The sequence below is a fragment of the Puntigrus tetrazona genome, chromosome 23 (assembly GCF_018831695.1).
Source record: "Puntigrus tetrazona isolate hp1 chromosome 23, ASM1883169v1, whole genome shotgun sequence".
NCBI classification, from domain to species: domain Eukaryota; kingdom Metazoa; phylum Chordata; class Actinopteri; order Cypriniformes; family Cyprinidae; genus Puntigrus; species Puntigrus tetrazona.
The window spans coordinates 13983683-14007886 of record NC_056721.1 but is presented as its reverse complement, the minus strand read 5'-3'; the positions used below and the strand labels follow the sequence as shown (position 1 = coordinate 14007886).

Sequence of the window (24204 nt, the reverse complement as noted above, 5' to 3'; positions counted from 1 at the left end):
GTAAACCTTTGTACAAGAACTTCTTCTATTCTTATTTTCTTATTTACATGTAAACATATTTTATGTGAAATATCTTATGCAGGTCAGTACTAAATACAATAAAAATATACAGCCTGCAAATGCGATCTCCGTTGTGCTGACAGACCATTGTAACATCGTAACCTGGAGTACCTAAAGACTGCCCGCAGACTCAATGCCCGGCAAGCTAAATGGCCGCTCTTCTTCTCCAGATTCAGCTTTACGGCCAAATATCACAGCGGTTCTAAGAACACTAAGACAGATGCCTTGTTATGGTAATTTGAGAAAGACTCTGAACCCAGCTCACCCGAGAATGTAATTTCACCAGCCATCATCGTTTACCCTATCCAATGGGATATTATTTAACAAGCCAACGCTGAACAAGAGATACCCCCAGCCTGTCCCCTAGATAAATTGTTTGTACGGGAAAACCTTCAATAGGGGTCCCCAGTTCACGTCCCATCCCTGGTCCACCTTGTTCGAAGCACTGGAGTTTAATGTCAGTCTCACCTCCGGGTACCATCCAACGGGCAAGCAGAGAGATTTCTCCAGTACTACTGCAGTCGGAAACCAACAGGATTGGAGTTATTTGATGTGGGCCGAATACGCTCATCCTGCCCAATGGGTAAGGCTATCTGTCTCCAACTACCATGCTGCAAGCTCAGTCCCAGGTACGTGGGTCCATTCCAAATTATTTGCCGAATTATCCCAGTTTCTTTTGAATTGGCATTACCTAATCATTATCGGGTTTCTTCCAAATTCCATGTCTCACTCCTGAAACCCGGTCCTGACGGTCCTGAGGAGGGGGACAGGAGGTGCAGGGAAAGGAGGAACCCCTGCCTATTTCGGTGGAAGGTGAGGAGCTCTATCAGGTGCGAGAACCTCTGACACTTATTATCTGGGCTGCTTAAGCTCATTACAAAGTCTTGTTTTGCCCCAGTGAACATTTCTGAGTGTTATTCCCTTTTTCTGCACTGCCTATCGTTGATAATTCTGCCTGTCCCCATTGCTGCCTGCCCTACTGACTTGAATATCTACCACTGATATTGACCACTTATTGAATTTTGTTTTGTTCTACTAACATATGCGTCTATCATTAATAAAGCTGCAAATGGTTGTTATTGGTGTGACTGGGTGTTTAACCACTTTTGATTTACTGCTGTCATGTCAGATTACCACAAGGACAGAATAGGAAGTAATGATTTAACACAAATATGAGTAACTCAGACATTTTTTTTCTATCATGAGAATTATGTAAAAGATTCGCCTTCTCAGAACGACACTATTGATGACCTCAATTAAAGCGACATCCTGTGATCACAGAGATTAAGACTAATGCAACATTATCATTATTTTAAGACTTCCATTAAAAGGGCCAGTGAAAAGACGATGATGGACAAGAGATCATGTGACCAAGAGATCATCATGATGTCAAGATATCAGTAGTCTGCACCAATACCAGTAAATACTCAAAAAGCAAGTATGCAATTGAGCATTTTTACCCCCTAATGTATTTATTCTTGGAAATTCTTTGTTATCACACTAGACGGCGCTCTAGTAATACAGTAGGTCTTTACAAAATCTTTTAATGAGTGAAAACAGAAAACAGTCATCAAACAGAAAGTGAATCATAAACCAATGACATTTGGAATAACAAACTTACTATTGCTAAAGCAGCTTTACTTTATATATATATATATATATATATATATATATATATATATATATATATATATATATATATATATATGTGTGTATATATATATGTGTATATATATATATATATATATATATATATATATATATATATATGTATATATATATATATATATATATATATATATATATATATATATATATATATATATATATATATTCATTTATTTTTTTACTTTTTTATGGTAATACTTAGAATATGGAATAATTATGTACTATTAACTATGACTTTATTATTTACTATTCCTAATTTGCTGCTCAAAACAGGCTACTTGTTAAGTTTAAGTATTGGGTAGGATTAGGGAATTAGAATAAATTCATGTAGAATAAGGCATTAATATATGCTTAATTACTACTAATAAATGGCTACTATTCTAGTAATATGCAAAATGACCCTAAAATAAAGTGTTACCGTTTTAATTTAAAAAGATAAATGTATGCACATAATACGAGTAAATATTTAACTGATTAGTTAATACTCAACATATTAGCATGGAATGAGAAACGCAAATCCGTGTTTCGTTGCATGCCTGGAGTTGTTTGTGAACAATAGAAGAAGAACAATAGAGTAATTCATGACAGCTTCAAAACGTACCTGGAGCAGAAAGTAAACACTCGAAATGGTTCTTTATTATGACAGCAGCAGGTATGAAACCCGATTTTAAAATGTGTATTATAACCAAATATAGCTAACTATACCGATTTACAGCAGGCGATCACGTGTCCCCGGGTCGGAAGACGGAACTAGCTTCTCGACTGAATAAATAGTTATCCTAATCCATCACTGAGGTGATACGTAAATGTATTTTTTACAGACGTCCATACAATCACCCTTCCGAATCGGGCTTTCACATATTTCACATATAAATCTCGTTATAAATCAGAATGTGTCCAAACCTGTTGTGCAACAACAAAACGCACGTTCGCCGCCCGTTTCGGTCCAAGGTTCTCAAGGTATAAAAAATTAAACAACGGCTTATTTTCTCCTAAGACCGCTTAATTGTTTCGTTCTGTAGTCTACTGCTAAATCGTTTAATACGTTTTAACAACATCAGCTCTAGTACGTGATAATAAACGTCCTAGCGAGCGAGAGATGAAACGATTAGACACGGAGCAACAGTTATTAAAATGCTTATATGCTTAATCTCAGCTCATTTTAAGGAAAGTATGGATGGAACAACGCGCGAGAGGTTGAGTCAAATTCAAGGTATTCCTTTACTAGAGCGGATGGTGAAGTACTGGGCGAGAGTGGAGGAGTTCCAGGCGTCAAATGAGGATTTGCTCATTGCCACCTATCCTAAAGCAGGTACAGAAGAACGAAAACAGCACGGTAAAACCACACAGTGCAATCCGAATAATGCAATCATCTTGTCTTTAAAAGGAACTACGTGGACGCAGGAAGTAGTGGATGGCATCCTGAACGAAGGAGATGCTGAAAAGTGCCAGAGGGCGCCCACTCAGGTGCGCATGCCGTTCTTGGAAATGACTGCTCCCGATGGATCCAGCTCCGGTATGTTTTAAAGAACCAATCTCTGATTAGCAACTTTAAACATATTGTCTATATCGTATACATTAAACAATAGATAAATGAATAAACAAACTGTATCGTTATAGGCATAACTAAACTGGAGGTTATGGATCCCCCTCGTGTTATCAAAACTCATCTTCCCGTCCAACTCGTGCCTCGTTCTTTCTGGGACGCTGGTTGCAAGGTTGGAATTTTAGTTTTCATGGGCTGTATTGAAAAATGCAACATTATGTGAATGCCAAACCCACCTTCGTTTCCCCGTAGGTTATATACATGGCTCGTAATCCGAAAGACACTGTGGTTTCATATTATCATTTCGACCGCATGCATCTTAACCAGCCGGAGCCTGGCCCTTGGCCACAATATCTGGAGAAGTTCATGAAAGGGCAATGTAAGTCACGCTCGCTGCGCTTAGACTGTTCACTAAAGACATGAACCTGTTTTGTGTAAAATGTGAATACGCTTAATTATGATAGCTTAAATTAACTCCTAATGACTGATTTTTTTTTTTCAGTGGGTTGGGGATCCTGGTATGACCATGTTAAAGGATACTGGAAGGAAAGGCATAACAAGAACATCCTTTACATATTCTACGAAGACATGAAAGAGGTCAATCAGCTTTCTACAAAACATAGGCTATTTTTGTAAAAAAAAAAAAAAAAAAAAAAGAGTAGTTCAGCCAAACTAATTCAGTTTGCTGATAATATACTCATCCTCATTCAAATAAAGATGTAGGCTGTTTCTTCATTTGAGCAGATATGAAGAAATGTAGCATTACTTCACTTGCTTACCAATGGATCGGTTAGAATGAGAATCCAAACAGCTGATAAAAACATCACAATAATCCACAAGGAGTATACGCAAGCTGCATGTCTGTAAAATCGAATCAATAATAAAGTTGTTTTTAGCTTCAAACCATAGTTTCTGTCTGAAACAGACAAAGTCCTCTACCCATATTATTGCTTTCTCCAGTTAAAAAGAAATCTTGTCTGAATTAGAAGAGATACATGCACAGATCAAACACTGGTTACAAACGCAAAAGCTGTTTAGATTGAAGTGATATAACACAAAATGTTCTTATATCTACATTTTGAATAAAGCTACTTTTTGTTTTTGGGTGAAGTATACCTTTAATCTATATGAGTCTATATGAAAAGTCTGAGTATTTGAGTAATTTGTATCATTTCATTTCAGGACCCTGTTCACGAAGTAACCCGCATTGCTCAATTTCTCAGAAGGCAGTTACCAAAAAGTACAATAGAGGATATTGTGCAGATGACCACATTTTCAGCTATGCGAGAAAACCCCATGGCAAACTACTCGAGTATCCCAGATACAATCTTTGATCGCACAGCCTCGGAGTTCATGAGAAAAGGTGATTTTTATGCATTTTATTTTAGAAACTATTATTGTAATGAACCGTTTAAAGGTTTTCAAAACCTCTGTTTACTTTGTTTTATAGGCGAGGTTGGCGACTGGAAGAATCACTTCAGTGCAGAAGAGGACGTTGCATTTGAGGAACACTATCGCAAAATAATGTCTGATTGTCCTGTTCCAATACGGTTCACAATATGAACTAAATAATTTCCTATTATTCCTATATAATTACTATTATTAATTTTGTAATCCTATGAATGTTTCTACTTTGTACATTGCACATTGCTGGGCAACAAACTGTAATATTAATGTACTACTCTGGATGGGTGATAACTGTTGACTGTTCAAAGCTCTTGAATGCAGCGTAAAGTTCAAGTCCCCTTGTAAAATGATATCAGTAAACGGAAATTAAAATAATCCCCAGCAGAGGGCAGAAATGTAATGTTTTTTGTTTTGTTTTGTTTTTTTTAAATTTCATATTTTTACCGTTTTGAATAAGAAACGGGGCTCAGAAATAAATATGACAATAATAAAATAGATTCAAACTTTGTGACTGTAGAAAGAAATCATACAGTTGTAAAAACCGAGCAAGGCCTAAGTGACCTTTGAGACTGTGCTACCAAACCTCCAACAGATCTGCACTTGATAAAGGTTACACTTGCATGAGGTTCGCAAACGACGCAACTGAAAATAACAAAATAAGGTCAGTAATATTGATTATGTTGATTTGTTAAGATTTAGTTTCGTGTGTGTCCAATTTGACTAGTATCTATGTAAACAAATCATTGGCGCATTAAACAATTTCTCACTTACATAGGCATGTTGTCCTTCATTTCCCGGTTTCTGCCAAGTGTTCCTACTTGGCTAATTCCAAGTGCTATTCCTCTACATAATGTTTTACAAGGTAAATATATTATTCATCTTTTGGTGTAATCTTGCCCTGCATTGTGATTGTTCTTTGATGAAAACAGCTTCGTCCATTTCAAATGTTGACTACTGTAAACACACACACAGATTGATAACTGAATATCCTGGAGTTTGTTTTTGGATGAGCTAGAAGAATTTTTCTTGAAACCCTTACAAGCAACATAATGGTGATGTAGGTGCACTTTGATATTTTCTGAGGCTTTCTGAACGCAAGATTGAACTAATCTCCGCAATTCTGGAGAATCTTTGGCCACTCGAACCCTCCTCCTCAGCGTGCATTAGGACAATATAGACCCGCATCATCTTCCAGACAGATTTGTAATATCTTTAGTTGATTGGAACGTCTTAATTATTATCCTGATGGTGGAAATTGGGATTTTAGCTATTTTCTTACAGACTCTTTCTATATTTGTGAAGTTCACCAAACGTTTGCTCTATATCAGAACTGTATTCTTAGGTTTTACTCTTTGTGATTAATGATTAAGGGAGTTTGTCCTTTGTGTTGCTCATATTTATAATCCTGGACAGTTTCACCCTCCTTGTCAACCTGGTGTGACAGACAAAAATCTAATATGAATAAGAATATTCTTCAGAGATATTTTAATCATAAGAATGTCTAGGGGTATAATTGTGGCTGTTGTGTGCTGCGAAAAATATTTATTTCCTAATGGAAATCCACTTTTTCTTTTTTAGATTAGGTTAGATTTGTTTGAAGTTTGTTAAATGAAACATCCTTCTTTTCACAGCCTCTTTGATTATATTTACCAAGGGCATGAATAATTTTGATCACAACTGTGAGTATAAATATACAAATATACAATCTTGTGTATTGTGTTAATTACAGGGCTCGTGGGTGCTTGTGGAATCAGTGTTCTTCGTGACCTCTTAAGAACGTACTTGTTTGTTGAGGCACAGAGGTAAAATTTATATGTGCTATGCAACCCGTATGGCTCTATTAACCCATGCAATGCATAGATTTTTAACACATCTATAAAATGATTAAATAAGATAAAGCAGTTTTTGTTTTGATGTTTTTTGTACATTTCACCTGTCTGTTCATTTAAGTATCGCAGATCCTGAAACAGATATAAAACAACGGAACAGACTAAATGGTGGACTAACAGAGAAAATGCAGTTCTGGATCCTAACAGCGGTTCTTTCAGTTGTGGGGTCTCGCGTTGCCTCGCTGATAGTTTTGGAGTTCACTCTTAGAGCCATTTCGGCAAGGATCACAGGAAGATCGGTATGAGCATCATTTATTTGTGACATTTAATGCATGAGCATGTTAACTCGATTTAATTGTAGATGAAATGTTCTGTTTCTTTTTGTTTTAGGACTCAATTATCGACCCACTGTTACTGCTTCTCATCCAGTGCCAGTTCTCATTGGGCTGCGCATTAACCTGCAGCCTCAACTTCCTGCATGAGGGGGCGCCGCAAGGCTGGCTAAGCCTCCTCCTTTCAGTTGGACTGAGCTGGTTCTTGGCAAGCCGATGCGGCAGAGTATGGCGACATGTAAATACAATGTATCCAATACATAGCACACAGCGCTATTGTGGGCTTTGCATTGGACTATTAAACACTGCTGGTTCTATATTAGCCTGGCTCTGCAGTGCTCTAATTATAACTTTTAGTGTATCGGGAATTGCTGCTATATCAAACATAAACCAGCACTTTCTATCAACCACTGAGGCTCTGAGATTTTGGACCCCACTCACAATCTGCTACTCTCTGCTGGTTGTGTACATGAATGGTAAGACGAAACAAACGGCAAAATGCAATGGTTTTCATACAGTTCTATTCACTGCAGTTTACTTCAAATGATTTCATTGACATTGATTTTAGTATAACCTAAATCAATTAAACCATTCTTGCTGAATAAAAGTATTAATTCACTAAACAACGACATCAACAACATTTGAACAGTATTGTACATATCACATACAACTGGCCATCCTTTGAGTCTAATCATGAGTATGTAATCAATCTTTCAGAGGATCGGCATCATCCGCCTGGCCAGCAGATTCTCAATACAGTTGTTGTGCGACTGGGTGGGCTTTTTGTGTTACTGATTACAGTTGGCAGCTGGTCGGATGTACTCCATGTTCTGATCTGCTTCACTGGTGAAGCTGCGTGCCTGTTTACATCTCAAGACCTTTTGGAAGCCATATATCAGGTTAGAACTAATAATTGATTGGACTTGGTATTCCCCAAGGTATTCAATAGAGGCGAATTTGTGATAAAGTGTAATAACATACTGTATTTTCACAGAATGTCACCTACGTGCCTAGGGGCCCATTAAAAAGACCTGGAAATCGGGAAGAATTAAGGAATTTTGAAAGGAAACTGGACTAGGCTTGGATGAAAACAAACTTGACCTATATATATATATATATATATATATATATATATATATATATATATATATATATATATATATATACCTCTGCAAAATACAATCTAGGTTGTAAATATTAAATATTTAAGAGATATGTGCCTTTCAGTTCCTAAATATTTAAAGCCAATTTCATGCCTTACAATTTCAAAACATTTAAATGCCTTCCAATATAATAAATATAGCTATTCAAAATTTGTATATATATGGTGAATTACATTCCCACTACACCTCTCTCTCTCTCTCTCTCTCTCTCTCTCTCTCTCTCTCTCTCTCTCTCTATATATATATATATATATATATATATATATATATATATATATATATATATAGATAGATATATGAAGCAAGCATTATTCATTTTATTTTTAACGGTAAGAAATTTGTCCAGGGCATTATAATAAAGACAGCTAACACAACAAAAACAGTTAAAAGCAGCAATTAGACTGACTAAATAATTGCGTCTTATCTTTTAGCGTTTTGAGCACTGTAACAGTTTAGTTCCGTCGATCCCTGGGAAGCAGCCAAGCCCTAAAGAAGTTAAACTGAACTTGAACCCGAAATAGCTCCGCTGGAAACAAAATGGCCGCGGCACCGTCTTTCTTTTGTTGTGCAGGGTTTTGTCTACACCGGGTTATGCTCAAAATGGCGTCATATTTCAAAGAACATTCTTACGATAACTGGCGCCAAAAATTAACAACTGAACATTCAAGAACATCGAGTGTGTGATCTGTTTATGACGCGTAAGTCGCTCTGGTATGCAATCTGTACGTGTTTAATTCTCCACGGTGGGGCTGCCTCAGGACGTTTTAAAGCGCTCAAACAAAACATTTCTCTTAAAACGCATTCCACATTCTTTCGCCTTTTTTGTTTACAATCCCGTAGTTTCCTCTGTCGAATAAATACATTAATTATTCTTATCAATTTAGTGAAGCAATACGTGTCTTCACGTCCTCAGAAGTTTGCCACACCGTCTTGTGTTTAGGAGCAAGCAAAAAAAGAACATTTGTTGTCCAAGTATCCAGGGGATTCATTTATTGTATAACATACAACATTGTTTAGGCCTAAAGTGCGTTTTTTTGTACATCCAACGTGCAACCAATCCCAAATCCAATCCCAAAAGAACTGTCAAGGCATTACATTTTATTAGTTGTGTTCCATAAATAATACGGATTTAGGCAGATCCAGAAAGTCCGTGCAATTCCAGTAGAAGCTCAAGACTGAATCTGAAGAGTAGATCAAGATCCAGTTTGAGAACCTGCTCCACCTCAGTACAAGTTCCAGAATTTTCTGCCACTCAGAGGGTTTGCGATCGCTCTTTGTCAAAACTCCGTGTGGGCGTGAAAAGCGCACGCGCGATTCATCCATTGCGGTCCCTGTTTTGCCGCATTCTGGCGCATGCGTGGACCGAATCATACGCCTCGTGCATAGTTGGAAAACAGACAAATGTTTGTTTTAATAAGGAAACGTTACATGATTGGGCATTATCTTGGGTGTTTCTCCGAGATAGCGTTTGTTTGCCACAATAAGCGCGTGATTAATCGTCGCCTTTATTCACATTTTGGACGGTTGATCCTAATTGTTATCACACAATACTGTCGTTAATTATTAAGCTTACATTCGAGGTGACGCTTGTCTTTACAATTAACTAATCATGCTAAAGACGTCGCCTTTGTGATTAAGACTGCGAGATGTCCGACTGCTAATCTCCCACAAACACAGACGGAACTGTTATTAGAGAGTTGACTAAATGAACTAATTCCCCCGGGTACATAGGATCCATGTCTTTTGTTTTGATTTGTGAGTCGTATATAAAACAGACTGTTCCCACCTGGGTTTTAGGGAAAACAAATGGATGTGCAAACGTATACAAAGCAGCAGTACTGAAGCTAACAATACTGTCAACACCGTCCTGCCGCTGACTCACGAATAAAGAGTTTGCGGTAAACCACACGTCTCGTACATTTTACGCCTAAAAATTGCGATTAACTTGCATTTTTTAAAAGTCACGTTCCACAAACAGGCCGCCGAATGTCACACTAAAGCAAAGGCAACCGAGTCTGACTTTTACCTTGCGATCTAAACCGAGGCATTAATCCGCCGTGTGTGCACATTTGAACACTTAGAGGTGATTTACAATAAAATACGGCACGTCCGATGATTTGATCCATGTGGTATTCCGAAGGCTCATTGCATATGCGCGATCTCGTCATGAACCGGAGCGCGCTCCTCGACAGCAAGGTTGAGGCTCTCGTAGTCAACACAGCTTTCAAGTGCAAGCGGGTCCAATCGTAGTGTCGAGTCAGAGGAACTACTCGCCCACCGTAACACACATTCAGCCGGATTTAACTCAGTAAAATCTTCTGTATGATCGGGGGACACCAAAACGCAGTATGGTCCGGGAAACCAGACATTTATGGGTGGGGAATTTACCAGAAAATGTACGAGAGGAAAAAATTATCGAGCACTTCAAACGGTAAGTGACGATTTCGCCGAGAGCGAAGACAACATCCAGCAATGTGCTCCCTTCGTGTGTTTGGGGGGGGAAACAATAGCAGCGCACCGGTGCTGAGTTAAACGCCTCGAACGTGTGCCACAACTTTCGCGGCAACGCTGCTATTGAGTTGGCTTGTTTGGGCTCACTTAACGTACGCAGGCTAACGTCGGCGAGTTAGCTTTCGAGAGTCGCAGTCGTCGCTAGGTTGCTAATTAGCACGGAGGGTCGCGTACAAGCGCGTTACTTGCGGCTGCGTTACCGCTGGCTTCGGCTCGCGTTAATTTGCGACCCAGATGACAGTAGCGCTACTGAAAGGTAGTAACCTTTGTTGCTTGGCGGTTGGGGAAAAAAAACACACCGCGAGCGAGCTGAATGGGCTGAACGCTGTCTGTACTACTCAAAAGCATTACAGCGGGTGTTGTTTTGAGCTCGGCTCGGATGTCACGAATGTCAGGCGAGCGGTGACCGTCGGCGGCTGCATCTGGGAGAAGGCAAACAATAGCAGACGAGTTTTTGTTTGGAAAAAGCCCAGCACCAACCTGCAAACGACCATTTATGTTAGCCTGTGAGCGTGTGGCGACAGTTCCTATTTCTGCACCAATAGGACGTTCGCTTAAGTTGTCAGCCAGAAGTTTGTGTATGGCGGTGAGGTGAATATGCTCGCATACGTTGGCTGTTTTGTTTAGTGTGGCGGCAAGGCATGATATTCAATGTTAAAAAAAGAAGCACCTAGCGTTCAAAGCCACCCACGTACCCTAGGGGTTTAATGTCTATTTCTCACCTGGATGGATTCGGGTAATGCGAGGTAGCCTTTCGTTTTTATAAGTTACAGCCTGGCTTTTTGTGGAAGGCGTAACTAAATCAGAATAAAATGGTTTGTTGGAACCAAATGGTGCGAATCTGTCTTTATCTGGAACAGCTTGGCGAGATTGCTCCCTCAGCAGTGACATCGCTGGATTACACCAACACATATGGCTTTAAAGTCGGTTGCTCGATTGTTTGTAGCATCCCAAAACATAAATTACTACTGCATACATCTCTATAAAAGGTCGGCTATGTAAATATACAATGCGTGCATGCAGTATAGTCACGTAAAGCGAAACTGACGTTACATCTCAAGTCTAAACTACATGTTTGTTTATATCGTTGCAAAACGATCGCTATAGTATCGCCCAGCTCCATGCGATGGAGGTATTATAAACACAACCTCATGTGTTTTCATAAACTCCCTTAAATAACGTTAAAAGAGCTGTACGTACTGAACTGGCTCGACCAAAGGCTGTATAACGACTTTATTGACCGCATCCATTACCTACACGTATGGAGTCTGTCAGTCACACATTGATACGAATAAAATCAAAACACACATGGGGTAGTCGTTGAAAAACGCAGTTGTGATTGCACTCTCCGTATTATTGTTTTCGGCTGGCCTGTATTCTGCTAGGGATGTTTAGGGTGAACATCATAATAATGCATGGCAAGATATTACTTTGCGAGTCGAGCACACAGGGAGGCAAGACACTAGTATGAGGGGAACCTGCATAGGAGATCTGTGTATAATTTATTCATTTTAGACCAACCGCTTTGTTGTCTCAACGGTAGGCTTTTGTTCACATGCCGGTCTATTTAGATTTGAATTGTGGTAATAACGGTCGCCCCTTTGAATGGGAGCTAAATTGAAACACGCTCGTGCTCAATTGTGACGGGGTATTAAAGAAGAGAGAGTTTTCTGTCGCACACAGGAAATACACGCAGATATAGATGTACGCGTTTGTGTGCTTGAATGGAGCACGTTCGTGTGCCCCGAAGTGATTTGCGCACGGTGTCTGTCAAAGCTCAGGTCAGTGCGGCAGAGGTACTTATTGAAGATGGGGGACGCGAGAATGAATAAGCAGTGTGAATAGGTTTGTAAAATGGCGACTGAGATTGTGTAGTGAGTGTGAGAACTGGTGTGTCAGACAGCTGCTCACCTAGGGCACCCATTTGAATGGCCATTGTTTATTACACGTTTTCATATTTTGCTTACCAGGTGTCGTTTTAACCCCCATGTGCAAGTGTCGTCTGTTTACGTAGGTTTTGTTTATTTTGATGATTGACGGCACATTAATGTGTGGTATATTTTTTTACAGAGCACCACATTTAAAGAATTGCACCGTAAAAAGTCTTGTGTTTTTATTAAACTGGTGTTGAAAAGGTAAATAGAGCAGATCAAAACATCTTAATTACTTTTCAAGCCTGAATGATTTGACAGGACTATGGTATTTGACTGAATTATGGCGTTCGCATATTGTGCAGCAAGATGCTGTTTTGCAATTCTGTGGTGCACCAGAAACAGGCCATCAAAATCTGATATTTTTTTTTTTTCTGTCATATTTATTGGATGTATTCAAATGAAAGGAGATATTACTGGCATATGGTTGATGCTACTCATACAGTGGTACGTTTTTGTGTGATGATGCAGAAGGCAGGCTGTTTTTATTTGAATAGCCTTATTTACATATTGCACAAATGACTGGCATGCAGGTTTGTTTTCACTCATGCTTTTTTACCATCTAATCTGCCCTTTGCAGACTGGTAATACATATGATGTTTATTCATATCAGTGTAATTAATGCATTAATGCATTTGTGTTGGCGACAATTAAATACCTTTCCTGCTATTTTTTTTTTTTTGCTTTTTTAGGTATGGACGTGTGGAGAGTGTCAAGGTGCTCCCGAAACGTGGATCGGAGGGTGGAGTTGCAGCTTTTGTGGATTTTGTGGACATTAAGAGTGCTCAGAAAGCTCATAATTCTATCAACAAGATGGGAGACAGGGACCTACGCACCGATTACAATGAGCCAGGAACTATTCCCAGTGCAGCTCGAGGCCTGGATGATAGCCTGTCCATAGCCACTCGTGGGCGGGATGTTTCAGGGTTCACAAGGGGGGCGGGGGGCCCTGTGTATGGGCCCCCTGTGTCACTCCACAGCAGAGAGGGACGCTTTGAACGCAGACTAGACGGGTAAGTGGACATAGTTTTTCTGAAGGCAGGGGGACCATTCGTTTCTTGTAACTCATCTCTCCCTCCCAGTTATTTCCGTCATTAATTGGGCTAATTTATTGTTTTGGGGGCGGGTGACATGAGGGAAATTAAGAGAACACACTGGAGGGTATTAATTTGGGCATCACCGTTTTGATGGTTGAGGTCTGTCATCACTCACCGCGTAAAGCGAACCAGTTTGAAGTTTGTCAAAGCATGGTGAACATGCACCGAAATTCATTATCATTATGTAGAGATTAGCGTGCCTCTGCATGGGGATTCTCTCAGAGTTGGATATCGCTGCGAAGAGAATCCAGGGCATGATTCGGATATATCAAAATATTCCGGGATTTCTGGAAGCGAGAGCGAATCCGTGACCGCGGCCTTACCTGGAATTGCCCTATTCTGGAGTACTGTACCGCCCAAGGTGGATTAATGGGTTACGTCATGTGTTTTTGCTCTGTTATTGTAACACGATTACGGTGTTGATCAATTAAGACCCATTGATTGGTAATTGGATTATTGAAATGGGTGGTTTAGAAATCAGTTCTTTCCATTCCATGATCTGGAGCACTCTGGATGGTATTCTCTGGATTCTTAATCACACTGGATTAATACTACCCAATGACAAAGGATGTTCTATCACTACGGTTTCTTTTCTCTTTTTTTTCGGGATTATTTGTGGTGTTAGGGTTTGCCTTTTAATTACATGGGAGACTTCTGCCATTGATCAACATGGTAGAATGTGACAGAAACGCAGTGAGCAAATCTCTTTATTTATCCATTACTTATTTCTAGACCATTTAAGTTCATTTTTGCTTTTTTCCCTAAATGCCAAAGAAAAAAAATTGGATTTAAAGTAGCATTTGGTTCAAATACACAGAAGAAAGAACTGATTTTTGGATCCACACAGTAAAGCATGGAGGTATTGCTATTGTGGGGCTAAAGACATCTCAGTTTGGATGTGAAATATACCACTGGATTACAAAGCCCCATAATGGATCTGGGACTACAGCAGACTTTGGATACACTACAATTAAGAAGAAAGTCGGTTTCTCCTAATGGACTATTCCAATGCCAATGGATTATTGATCTCTTTTTTTTTTTTTTTTTTTTTTTCCAAACATCAATGAAGATTCCACTGGGATTTGTAAAACACTGATCGAATGCCCATGTTTTCAGAGTTGACTTGGATTATTATCATTCACAGCAATTAGAACATTGGTACCTTGTTCTGTTGGGATATCAGTAAGGAGGTGGTGGGATAAGATTCCAAATAACTGAATCTATTTTTTTTAAATGCACTGAAGAGGGATCTAAAAGTAAAGAGGCATCACACAGAAAATTTTTACATTTTCATGTTTTCAAAAATCTACAGAGACATTTCGCTTCAAAGGACTAATGAAAATAAAGAACACAAGTAAAGTTGTGTGAAGAACAACATTATGGATTTATATTTTTGGACTTCTTTCTCCAGCCTGTTTTTGATCTGATGGGGATTTTTTTTTTTTTTGCACTGAACTGAGTTGGGCATTCTACCTCCTGACTTTTACCTCCATATGCTTTTCCCATATTGATATTGACTTATTTTTTAAGATGCATGGATTCTTTTTGGCTATTACGAACTATTATGTTGGATCCTGAAAGATAAGGATTACTTCGTTGTTTTTTTTTCTTACCATTTTTACATTCTACATTTTTAACCCCCTTTTTTGCTCACAAAGTTCTGTCTCCCTAAATTGTATTTGGAATTGTAGGTCGGGTTACCGCTGTCTGAAAAGGTTGGTATGTTCTGCCCTGTGTATTTTAGCTGTTCTCTAACCCCTAGTTTGATCCCCTGTCTTTTTTTCCATCTCCCACTAACAGATGTAGCTGTTAAACAGGCTGTTTTTAGTAGCTTGTTGGCATTTGCAGATTTTTACCTCACTTTGCTGTCCCTTTCCTGATTCTCACTCTTTTTCACACTCCCTGGCTTTTTGCCTCTCTGCTTTACCTACGTGAATAATTTGAATATTGTTTGAGGCTTTTCAAGAAAAAAAGGTTCAAATGACTTAAAAGAATACAGCAAAGCTAGCCAAACACATAACAGCTCTATGAAAATGGAGGAGATGGCAAATGAGCTGTGGAGTGTTGTGATGCAATGTGTCACCACTGTTTGTCAGTTCTTGTGGAAATTACAGGAGTGGACTATATGTACTGTAAAGGTTGATCACAGTCAAGTTACACAGCTGGCTTCGCTAAACAAAAGCATCTTTTTCTAACGAAAGCCAAACTTATTTAAATTAACTAGGTCAGATTTGTTGCAACATTCTTTACTATCACTCTGTAAGGACTAATAAATGCTTACTGTGGAGAAACTGCATCTTAAGCTTTTAATGGAATTTGGTCAGGTGTTATTTAAGAATTTACTTTTGTCTAATATATTGTGTAAATCTCCTGTGTTGCTTGGCAACCATGCAGTTATTAATGGCCACAATAATAGCATGTTTTATTATTATTAATAAATGTAACTGTTGGTAGCTCTGTTGCAAGATTAAACACTAAGTACATTGCCGTTCCTTATAAAAATTCTTATTAATGCATTAATATTAATGTAATGTAATTGACATAACTTCGTAGGTTAGGCTATTGGTTATTAATACTTTCTTTTGCACAGTTTTACTTTCTTTATTCAAGTTTTGAAAAAGTAAATAAAAAACATTTTTCTTTGGAATATGATCATTTGTGTAAGGTTAAAAACCCAAAGGTTTATCATTGTAGAATATTAAAAGGCTGGCAGGTAGATTGACTCATTTAGAACTGATACACGTTCAATAAAATTAGCACAACTCATCAGTATAAATATGTAATATTTAATGTTTATTTAAAATGTATTCATATCACTGCTTTTCCCCCTCAGTGATTTAAAAATATATGCAGGTTTTTGACTCATGACAGGGATGTGGAATGATTGCAGTTGTTTTAATTGGTTTAAAAAGGGCTACTGAATCTGAAAGTCTTGAAGTCTTTAAAAATGGCTATGAAAGTGAAGCTAGGATAGAGCTTAGCATGTCGTGGCATCGTTTTAACCCATTCCTTTTTGCTAGGGTTTATTTTGTTCCTCTATAAAAAAAAACAACAAAACAAGACATGGCTTAAAATCACTCTCCACATGAATCATTATTCTACAGCCTGACCAGAACAAATGATGTTGGAGCGTATTATTGTAAAAGACCTTTATTCCAAAATAATGAGTTTTTATAACCTGTGGCTTTGATTTTATACTTTGAGAATGACTTCATTGTATTCATGAAACCTCATTCCTTTTAGTTAATTAAATCATAAAATGAGGCAGTAATAAGCGGTTATGTCATTCTATCATATAAGGGAAGTAGGTTGTCTGGAATTTCTAATTAAATGATACTTGCTTTATTATATTCATGGTAATACAGAAGAAAATAACTGTGTCTAATTGGTCATCTTTAAGTGTAATGTAAATGCGATTTCTCCGAAAAAAAACTACAAAAACAAAAAAAGGTTTTATGCATTAAAAAAAAATTAGTTCATTTTAGACCTTACTGCCATTTTAAAGTAAATGAATGTCCAGATTTTTTTTCCTATACCCTGTGTAACTTGGAATGTGACTGACCATGGCATGCATGACTTCTGTCATGCATTATTTTCTTCCCCTTTGTTTTCAGTATGGATTCAGTTTGACTTGAGAAATGCAAAAAGAGTAAACTGCAAAAGCAAAATCCCAAATGAATAAACAAAGAAAAAAAAAAAGTCCAAGTTGTCCTGACCTGGTATCAGTATTTGTATTGAATACTATAATAAAAGACAGTCCAAGACAGCATCTTTCCAACATGCACTTGCAGTCTATGTTTGATTAAATCACTCTTCAACGCATGTCACTTGACTCGTATGCCTGTCAGGGATGAAAATAACATTCATTTCATTCTTTCCATTTTTCTTTGCCATCCTCCATCCCTTTCCTTGTCATGTAGGGCTGCGGACGGTCGGGAGCGGTCTTACGATCACAGTGCCTATGGACACCATGAGCGTAGCAGCGGCAACAGCAGTAGTTTCGATCGCCAGCGTCACTACGAGACCGATTATTACCGAGACTCTAGGGACCGGGCCCTCAGTGGAGCTAGCGGGAGTGCCAGTTCTGCCAGTGGCAGCATTGGAGGCAGCTCGTCAGGGGCCAGTGTAGGTGTTGCAGGGAGTGCTGCAGGAAGCAGCGGTGCTGGTGGAAGCAGTAGCAGCGCTGCTGGAGTAGGAAGTGGCGGCTCGACACCGGGAGGCATTGTCTATTACGGTTCACGAAGCCGGAGCCCTACTCGTTTTGAGACTACAGAGACTCGCTATGAGCCCCGCGCCCGTGAAGCTTTTACGCTCGCCAGTGTGGTCCATCGGGATTTATACAGAGAAGAAAGAGGCAGACGAGGAGAAAGGACATACCACCACAGTCGCAGTCGTTCACCACACTCTTCGCAATCTCACAATCCATCACCACAGAGGCTGCCGAGTCAAGCAGCGCGGCCGGCACGCTCCCGCAGTGGCTCAGGATCCCGCAGTCGTTCCTCCAGCTCTGACTCTGTCAGCAGCACCAGCAGCAGCGGCAGTGGCAGGTAAGTGCAGTAAAGCATCTTGGTGCATCTCTTTAGCATATTGATGCCAGTACATTCAACATAACATCTTTATGCTCTGCCTGTCCGAAAAAAAAAAAAAAAAAAAAAAAGTCACACACTCTAATAATTTGTTGGAATGCCTTTAGCTTTGATTACTGCACATATTTTGGATATTGTGTAGTTGCGCAGTCTAGAAAATAATCACGCATTTGCTGGAATATAATGTGCATTTTATTTCATTTTCAAGAGCTTTCAAGAATGCCACAAGTTATTTTTGCAGTTTCATCAAAACATCATCTGTTAACCAGCTAGATAACATTATCTTTCTGAAAAATCTGCAGAATTTGCAACGGCGATGTAGATTTCACCACAGATCACAAATCAAACATTTAAGTTTTTCAAGGCATAAAAATGCATGTCAAAGATCTGCAAATGCAACATTTTTGGTGACAAAGCAGAACTTACTGAAAAAGGCAAAATTACGGTCCGGTCAGTTGGCCCAAAACTCCCTCACACTGGTCATCATTGTGGAGACATTGTTGCACTGCTTTTAGTACTTCAACTACAGTATTGTGTTTTGAAGAATATGTAAGAAATTATTCTGTGCTGTTTAAAATCAGCTTTACAACAAGAACAACTGCACATATTACAAGCATAGATGAACAGCCTACAACATAAAATTATAAGCTTTATAAAGTCAGTAACAGTAGTATTCAGGAGCAGGAATGTAATAATTAAGTGGAAAACAATGCAATATCACTAATTACATTAAACACCGATTAATCTTTGTTAAAGATTTGGTGTTCATTAACAGAGCAGACAGAAGTAGGTATTTCTAGGCTGCCGTCTCTTTAAGACTCAATGCACAGATTTGGTTTCTTTCTTAGTCCGCTGTATACATTAACTTAAGACATGGACATAACGCTCTGTGTTTACTGGAATACTTGCCAAAACGGGTATTTTCACATAACTTTGTGTGTATGTATCTATATGCGGTTGCCGTGATTTTGTCAAGATGTGATCCTGGATAAACATTTTTTGTTAACAAGGGTGTAGAAGCACCCAACCATGATCAAAACCTAAAACAGATATTTCCTGAAAGATTACCCCTTAAATCTAATTGGTTGATTGGAAAGTTGATCCAGGAACATCTTGTACTTGGTAAAATCACTCTCACTGGATGTAAAGAAAATGGCGTTTGAGTCCCGATTCAACTACTTCGTCATTTCAATGGTCTGAAATAGCTTGAATGTTTAAATTGGCAAAACAAAACGTATGCAAATGATAACTTCTTTATGATGGTTGAACATAACAGTTAATCCCCGAATCATGTGCGTGTAGAACCGTGGAGGCTGTCTATTGGACAACTATTTTCCGTCATTGCTATTTGTTCGAGCATCTTGACCAGCCTGACACAGCAAATTTGGCTTAACCAGTAGCTTGAGATTGAGTCACGACTATCTGCTAGGTACATAAATTGCATTTAAACAGCTCTGCATGCTCATACTTCAAAAAGATCTTTTAGAACTTGTACAGCCATTGATTAACCCTGTAAATTCATCAAAGCATGACAAAGGTGGTCATAGTTGGATATTTCTCAGTTGCTAAGTTGTTGATCTTTGGACTCAGTTCACATGCTCATGTAATGGCATGCGATAGCTTTTGTTTTTGGTGGTCTTGGTGATCCTCTAGGTTTTTAAGTGGTCGATAACAATGGATACTGATTACAAATGAAGTAGTTAGTCGGTAACAGTAAGCATACTTTTGTTGATATTCATTATTGCTTATCTCCCAGTCAATGTTTACTGTTTTTAAAGATGCTTGATGCCTGTTATTTTTGTATTAATCACTGGATGATAGTGCTGGGTGGTATGGCCAAAAACATTTGTTTTTGTTTTGTTTTTTAAATGATGCCGATTTAAATGTTTTTTTTTTTTTTTTTTCCTCTTTCCTTCTCCATGCATGGCCGAGTGTTAACCACATTTTTTTACTGACTGAAGTGAAAAAAAAACCTGCTGATTTACTCAGAATGCCATATTTTACTGTCACGCATGCTTTAACCATGCTTTTTTGTCTAATGCAGTTCACTGTCTGCATCCGAGTAACTCAAAAAATGGTGCTCATGTGTCCATAATTCCAAACAGTCAGTAAGCAACAGTTGCTTGGAAATGCTGTTTTGTACTCATTTACTGATGAATCTGTGGCAGTACGGGTGCTTCTCTTGGCGCTCTCTGCACAGAACAGATGCAGAGAGAGACGGCACTGCGCCGGGAGAGTCAGAGGATATATCCCTCACGGGATAGTACCTGCGACATCTTCCAACTGATCTATAGCTAAAGTTAAAAAAAAAAAAAAAAAAACTTTGTCAGTATGTATATTCTAAGGAAAAAACACTCAAATGGTCTAAAAGGTGCTAAATCTAGTGCTGAAGTGGCGCGTGTGTGTGTGTGTGTGTGTGTGTGTGTGTGTGTGTGTGTGTGAAACGTGGGAGCTGATGGCAGGGGGCAGTGAATATTTGTGGCAGAGTTCACATTCTACAGCTTCAGTTAGAACTTTCATGCCTAGTAACACATACACCTGTCCCTAACCACAGTGCAACAGTAAAAAGAGTATTGCGGCGTTTTAAAAATTCTTTTCATAAGAAAAATAAACACCGGTATTCAGTATTAACCAGTGTACCTTCCAGATGCTATAAAAAGAAACCAAAGATTTATTTTATTTTATTTTATTTTATTTTTTACTTACAATAAAGAATATTATGTTGAGCAACTTTCTACTCGATTGCAGTTCTTGGTCTTCACCCATTTCAAGTCGGTATGTAGTAGATGCACCTTTGGTCTGTACGGAAAGGTTTCTCTCACATGTGGCCACCGAGACCTTTCCTCAAGAAGTTTTTCTGTAAACTGATCAAGCTCAGCAGATTACATAAAGATTGTTGACCAACCTTTTGTTTATTCAACCCCTTAATAAATTTAGTACTTTGTTTGTGTTGTACTTCAATCAGTTGAATTTCTCAAACACACTGGTTATGTCCAACTATTTTTAGTATTTTAGTTAGTGACTTTATAATGTAAAAAACATTTATCATTGTTTATATAAAACAACAACTTGTTTTAAAATGTTTTTGAGCCATTTCTGCTCATTCTGTCCTGTAAAGCAACGAAACAAAAAAATGTCCAATGAAGGGAATACTTCTTATGCAAACATTTTATTTTATTTTTTTTGTCTTATTCCTGACCCAGTTACAGATTTGGCTTCGAGCGCTTTGAGTCGGCATATTGGGATGCCCTGGAGCACATATGTGTGTAAGCCATAACTGCTCTGGTCAAGCATTGCCCCTAGCAGGTTTTGGATTATAACTTTTATCTCTTTATCCTTGATTTTTAAAATGTAGGAAATGTTTCAAGACGAATATTTAATCCATTATAGATGACCATATCAAAGTAATTGATGTGGTTAAGTTTCCCCCTCTAAACATTTTGCTTTGAAGCCTATATAAATCTATTAATCAGTGCAATTCAGTTCTTTAATATTTGGTTTATTTTGTTAAAACTTTTATTTATGGACAGCATAAATACAGCCTGGGTAATCACTTGCATGTTATTGTTAAACAGCTGGGTGAAACCTAAATTCATAGTCGTCTTGGCCTGTACCTCTGTGCTGTCGACTCTTTATGACAAGGAAGTATATTTGTTGATACAGTGAATAATATGTACTAGTCAAGGTGCTTTCTCAATAAATCATTACGAGTTAGAGGAAGTAATTGGAAACCAGTTTTAATAACAATGACATCATATTTAAATGGTGCAAATGTAGAGAAAGGTCCATATTATTTTCATTTCATTAATTAATGACAACCCCAATGTTACAGAGACATGAAACTCTAAAGGGTTTTTCACACCAAGACAGATGTTTGGAGTGATAAACAATTTAAATGAATTCCAAAACAGCGTGAACATTCGCATGCCAAAACGGCTCTCTTGCCTCTCTGTTCTTGTATTTAATGTTGTTTAATAAATGGCAGATTTGCTAGTTGTGTCCCTGAATTCTTGTTTTCATAATTCAGCACATTTGCTGTTTCTTTAGTGCTTGTCTTTACAGAAAAATCATATGCAAACCATGTGTCTTGGTGAAAACAAGCCTTAAAAGCCTTAGATGTTGACTGACCTGCTTGAAGTTGCATTTTTTTCATCCTGTAAGGCTGACCAGGCTAGACACTGGCTTAAGGCATTGGGTCAGCCATCAATGACTGACACTTCTATATCATTTGTGTGCTAGATGCGTTTTGGGAGTGACTGACAAGTGGCCCTGTGGCTTTAGGACATCAACACAGACCTTCACTTGTAACGAGATGTGGTACATTTGCATGCCATAAATTCTTTAGAGACTGGACATAGGTCACGTTAAACATCCTTTTCTGCTTGTTTCTGTTCCCTTTTTACATGTTATTGCGAGGCCACACTGTTACTCTCTAATGTCTTTTGAAACCTTAAAAATGCCTTCATCTTAGACACAGCTGTTTCATGTGGATCAGCCACACGGCAAATTGTGTAAGTAATCGTTAAGTAGTAGGAAACACCAAAAAGCTTCCCAGGGATTGAATCTTAAAATGTCTGTTACCTATTCGCAATCTTGTTAAACCTCTAAATTAACAAGTCAGAAAATGAAAGGTTTTTCTTTTGATACCTCAGGCTAAATTAAGCTGAGAGATGTATGTATAAAAAATTTTTTAGAGCATGCACCAAACCACCGTTTTGTTATTTAGCTTCAAATTACAGGGTTGGCTTCCATAACAATTAAGTGCTTTTTTTTTTTTTTTTTTTTTTGAATCAGAGCTGGTTCTTTTTATAAATAAGGTCCATTGTGCATATAAACAAAACAATTGCGCATATTGTTTTCTTATATATTATTTGTATTGTTCTCTTCTTGAGGAGAAAATGCTGTAAGGGAATTTTGAGAAACAACGGCTGGTGTATTTTCACACTGCCCACTTGAACTCCCCCCACCCCCGTGAGATCCAGTTGGAACTGGAAATTTCTAGCCACTGCTGGCTCCCTGCCCACTCCCACAGGCCAGCCCCTATCAGCCGCACTTCTGAGAGCGAGAGCGAGTGAGAAAAGAGGGCAGTGCAAAGATGTAAACAGACAAAAGGAAAGCCATGTATATGGCTGAATCATTAATGAAAGAAGTATCCACTCTTATTTCTGTGTCAGTTTTAGCCAGTTAATATATTTATATGGAGTATTTTAAATTTATATATATTTGTGTGTGTGTGTGTGTGTGTGTGTGTGTGTGTGTGTGTGTATATATATGTATATATATATATATATATATATGTATATATATGTGTGTATATATGTGTGTATATATATGTGTATATATATATAATTACATTTTTATTATTATTATATAATATATTATACTTTATTTGAACAGGAAGAACCAAGCACTTGGTTGATACAAATACACTGATTTCAATTTTGAACAAATTTCAGCTTTTCATGCAGTCATCTGGTAGCTTGCACATCAGTGGTTATTTGGATATGTGTAGAAATAAAGCATTAATGCACTAATGGTGCTTTGCCACTGCATCATACTGTTCGGTACTGCACACTTTTGGGGGGTTTCCACTGTGTATAGTACCTGGTACTTTTTTATAGTATCTCCTCGGCTGAGGTTCCAAAGGAGCCATACTATTACCAAAACGTATTGTGAAAACCCTGTTGATCACTGATTGGCCCAGAGAGAACTTGGGACACAAGTCACCACATCCGCTAGATTTAAATCAGCACAGCCAGCGGAGGATCAAATGCAATTTTTTTTTAACAACAAAACCATGTCTGTTGAGGAAGTACAGACATTCCTCTCATTGATAGCCAAAAAATGGATCCAGCAAAAGAGCTTGATGGAGCAGCATTTATCTCTTTTACAGTGATGTTAAAGCAGTAGAGGCGGCACAAACAAAACAACAAATGTATAATCCCGCCCACTTTAAAATGGTACTACACTGGAGTGGAAACGCCAACTGAACTGTGCTGAGTCCTACCAAGCTGAGTCGTACCACACAATGGAAGTGTGCCATAATTGAAACTTGAAAACGACTAGACTGACAT

The 24204-nt window shown here is 38.3% G+C and overlaps 3 protein-coding genes across 8 annotated transcripts in view; all 3 read left to right on the top strand.

Moving 5' to 3' along the window:
• The first annotated feature begins 151 nt into the window (after positions 1–151).
• sult1st5 (sulfotransferase family 1, cytosolic sulfotransferase 5) lies at positions 152–5451 on the top strand. 6 transcript variants are annotated; one of them, XM_043224168.1, is made up of 9 exons: positions 152–873; positions 1378–1494; positions 2885–3040; positions 3116–3244; positions 3349–3446; positions 3527–3653; positions 3777–3871; positions 4457–4637; positions 4725–5451. In XM_043224168.1, exons 3-9 carry the CDS (start codon positions 2902–2904, stop codon positions 4835–4837), a joined length of 882 nt encoding a protein of 293 aa, XP_043080103.1. In that variant the 5' UTR covers positions 152–873; positions 1378–1494; positions 2885–2901; the 3' UTR covers positions 4838–5451. The 6 variants fall into 6 exon arrangements, with proteins under 6 accessions (XP_043080103.1, XP_043080102.1, XP_043080104.1 ...); XM_043224167.1 differs by having other exon boundaries at positions 152–890; XM_043224169.1 differs by lacking the exons at positions 152–873; positions 1378–1494 and adding an exon at positions 2228–2380 and having other exon boundaries at positions 2957–3040.
• Positions 5202–8002, top strand: tmem82 (transmembrane protein 82). The gene is made up of 7 exons (XM_043224170.1): positions 5202–5342; positions 5457–5543; positions 6411–6483; positions 6632–6809; positions 6901–7318; positions 7560–7741; positions 7837–8002. Exons 2-7 carry the CDS (start codon positions 5459–5461, stop codon positions 7918–7920), a joined length of 1020 nt encoding a protein of 339 aa, XP_043080105.1. The 5' UTR covers positions 5202–5342; positions 5457–5458; the 3' UTR covers positions 7921–8002.
• Positions 8003–8314: 312 nt separating this feature from the next.
• Positions 8315–24204, top strand: part of spen (spen family transcriptional repressor) — a 31055-nt gene continuing 15165 nt past the window's right edge. The window contains exons 1-3 of the mRNA XM_043223975.1: positions 8315–10436; positions 13140–13460; positions 17465–18091. Of these exons, the coding sequence (XP_043079910.1) occupies positions 10354–10436; positions 13140–13460; positions 17465–18091 (1031 nt within the window). The 5' untranslated portion in view covers positions 8315–10353. The remainder of the gene's footprint in view (positions 10437–13139; positions 13461–17464; positions 18092–24204) is intronic.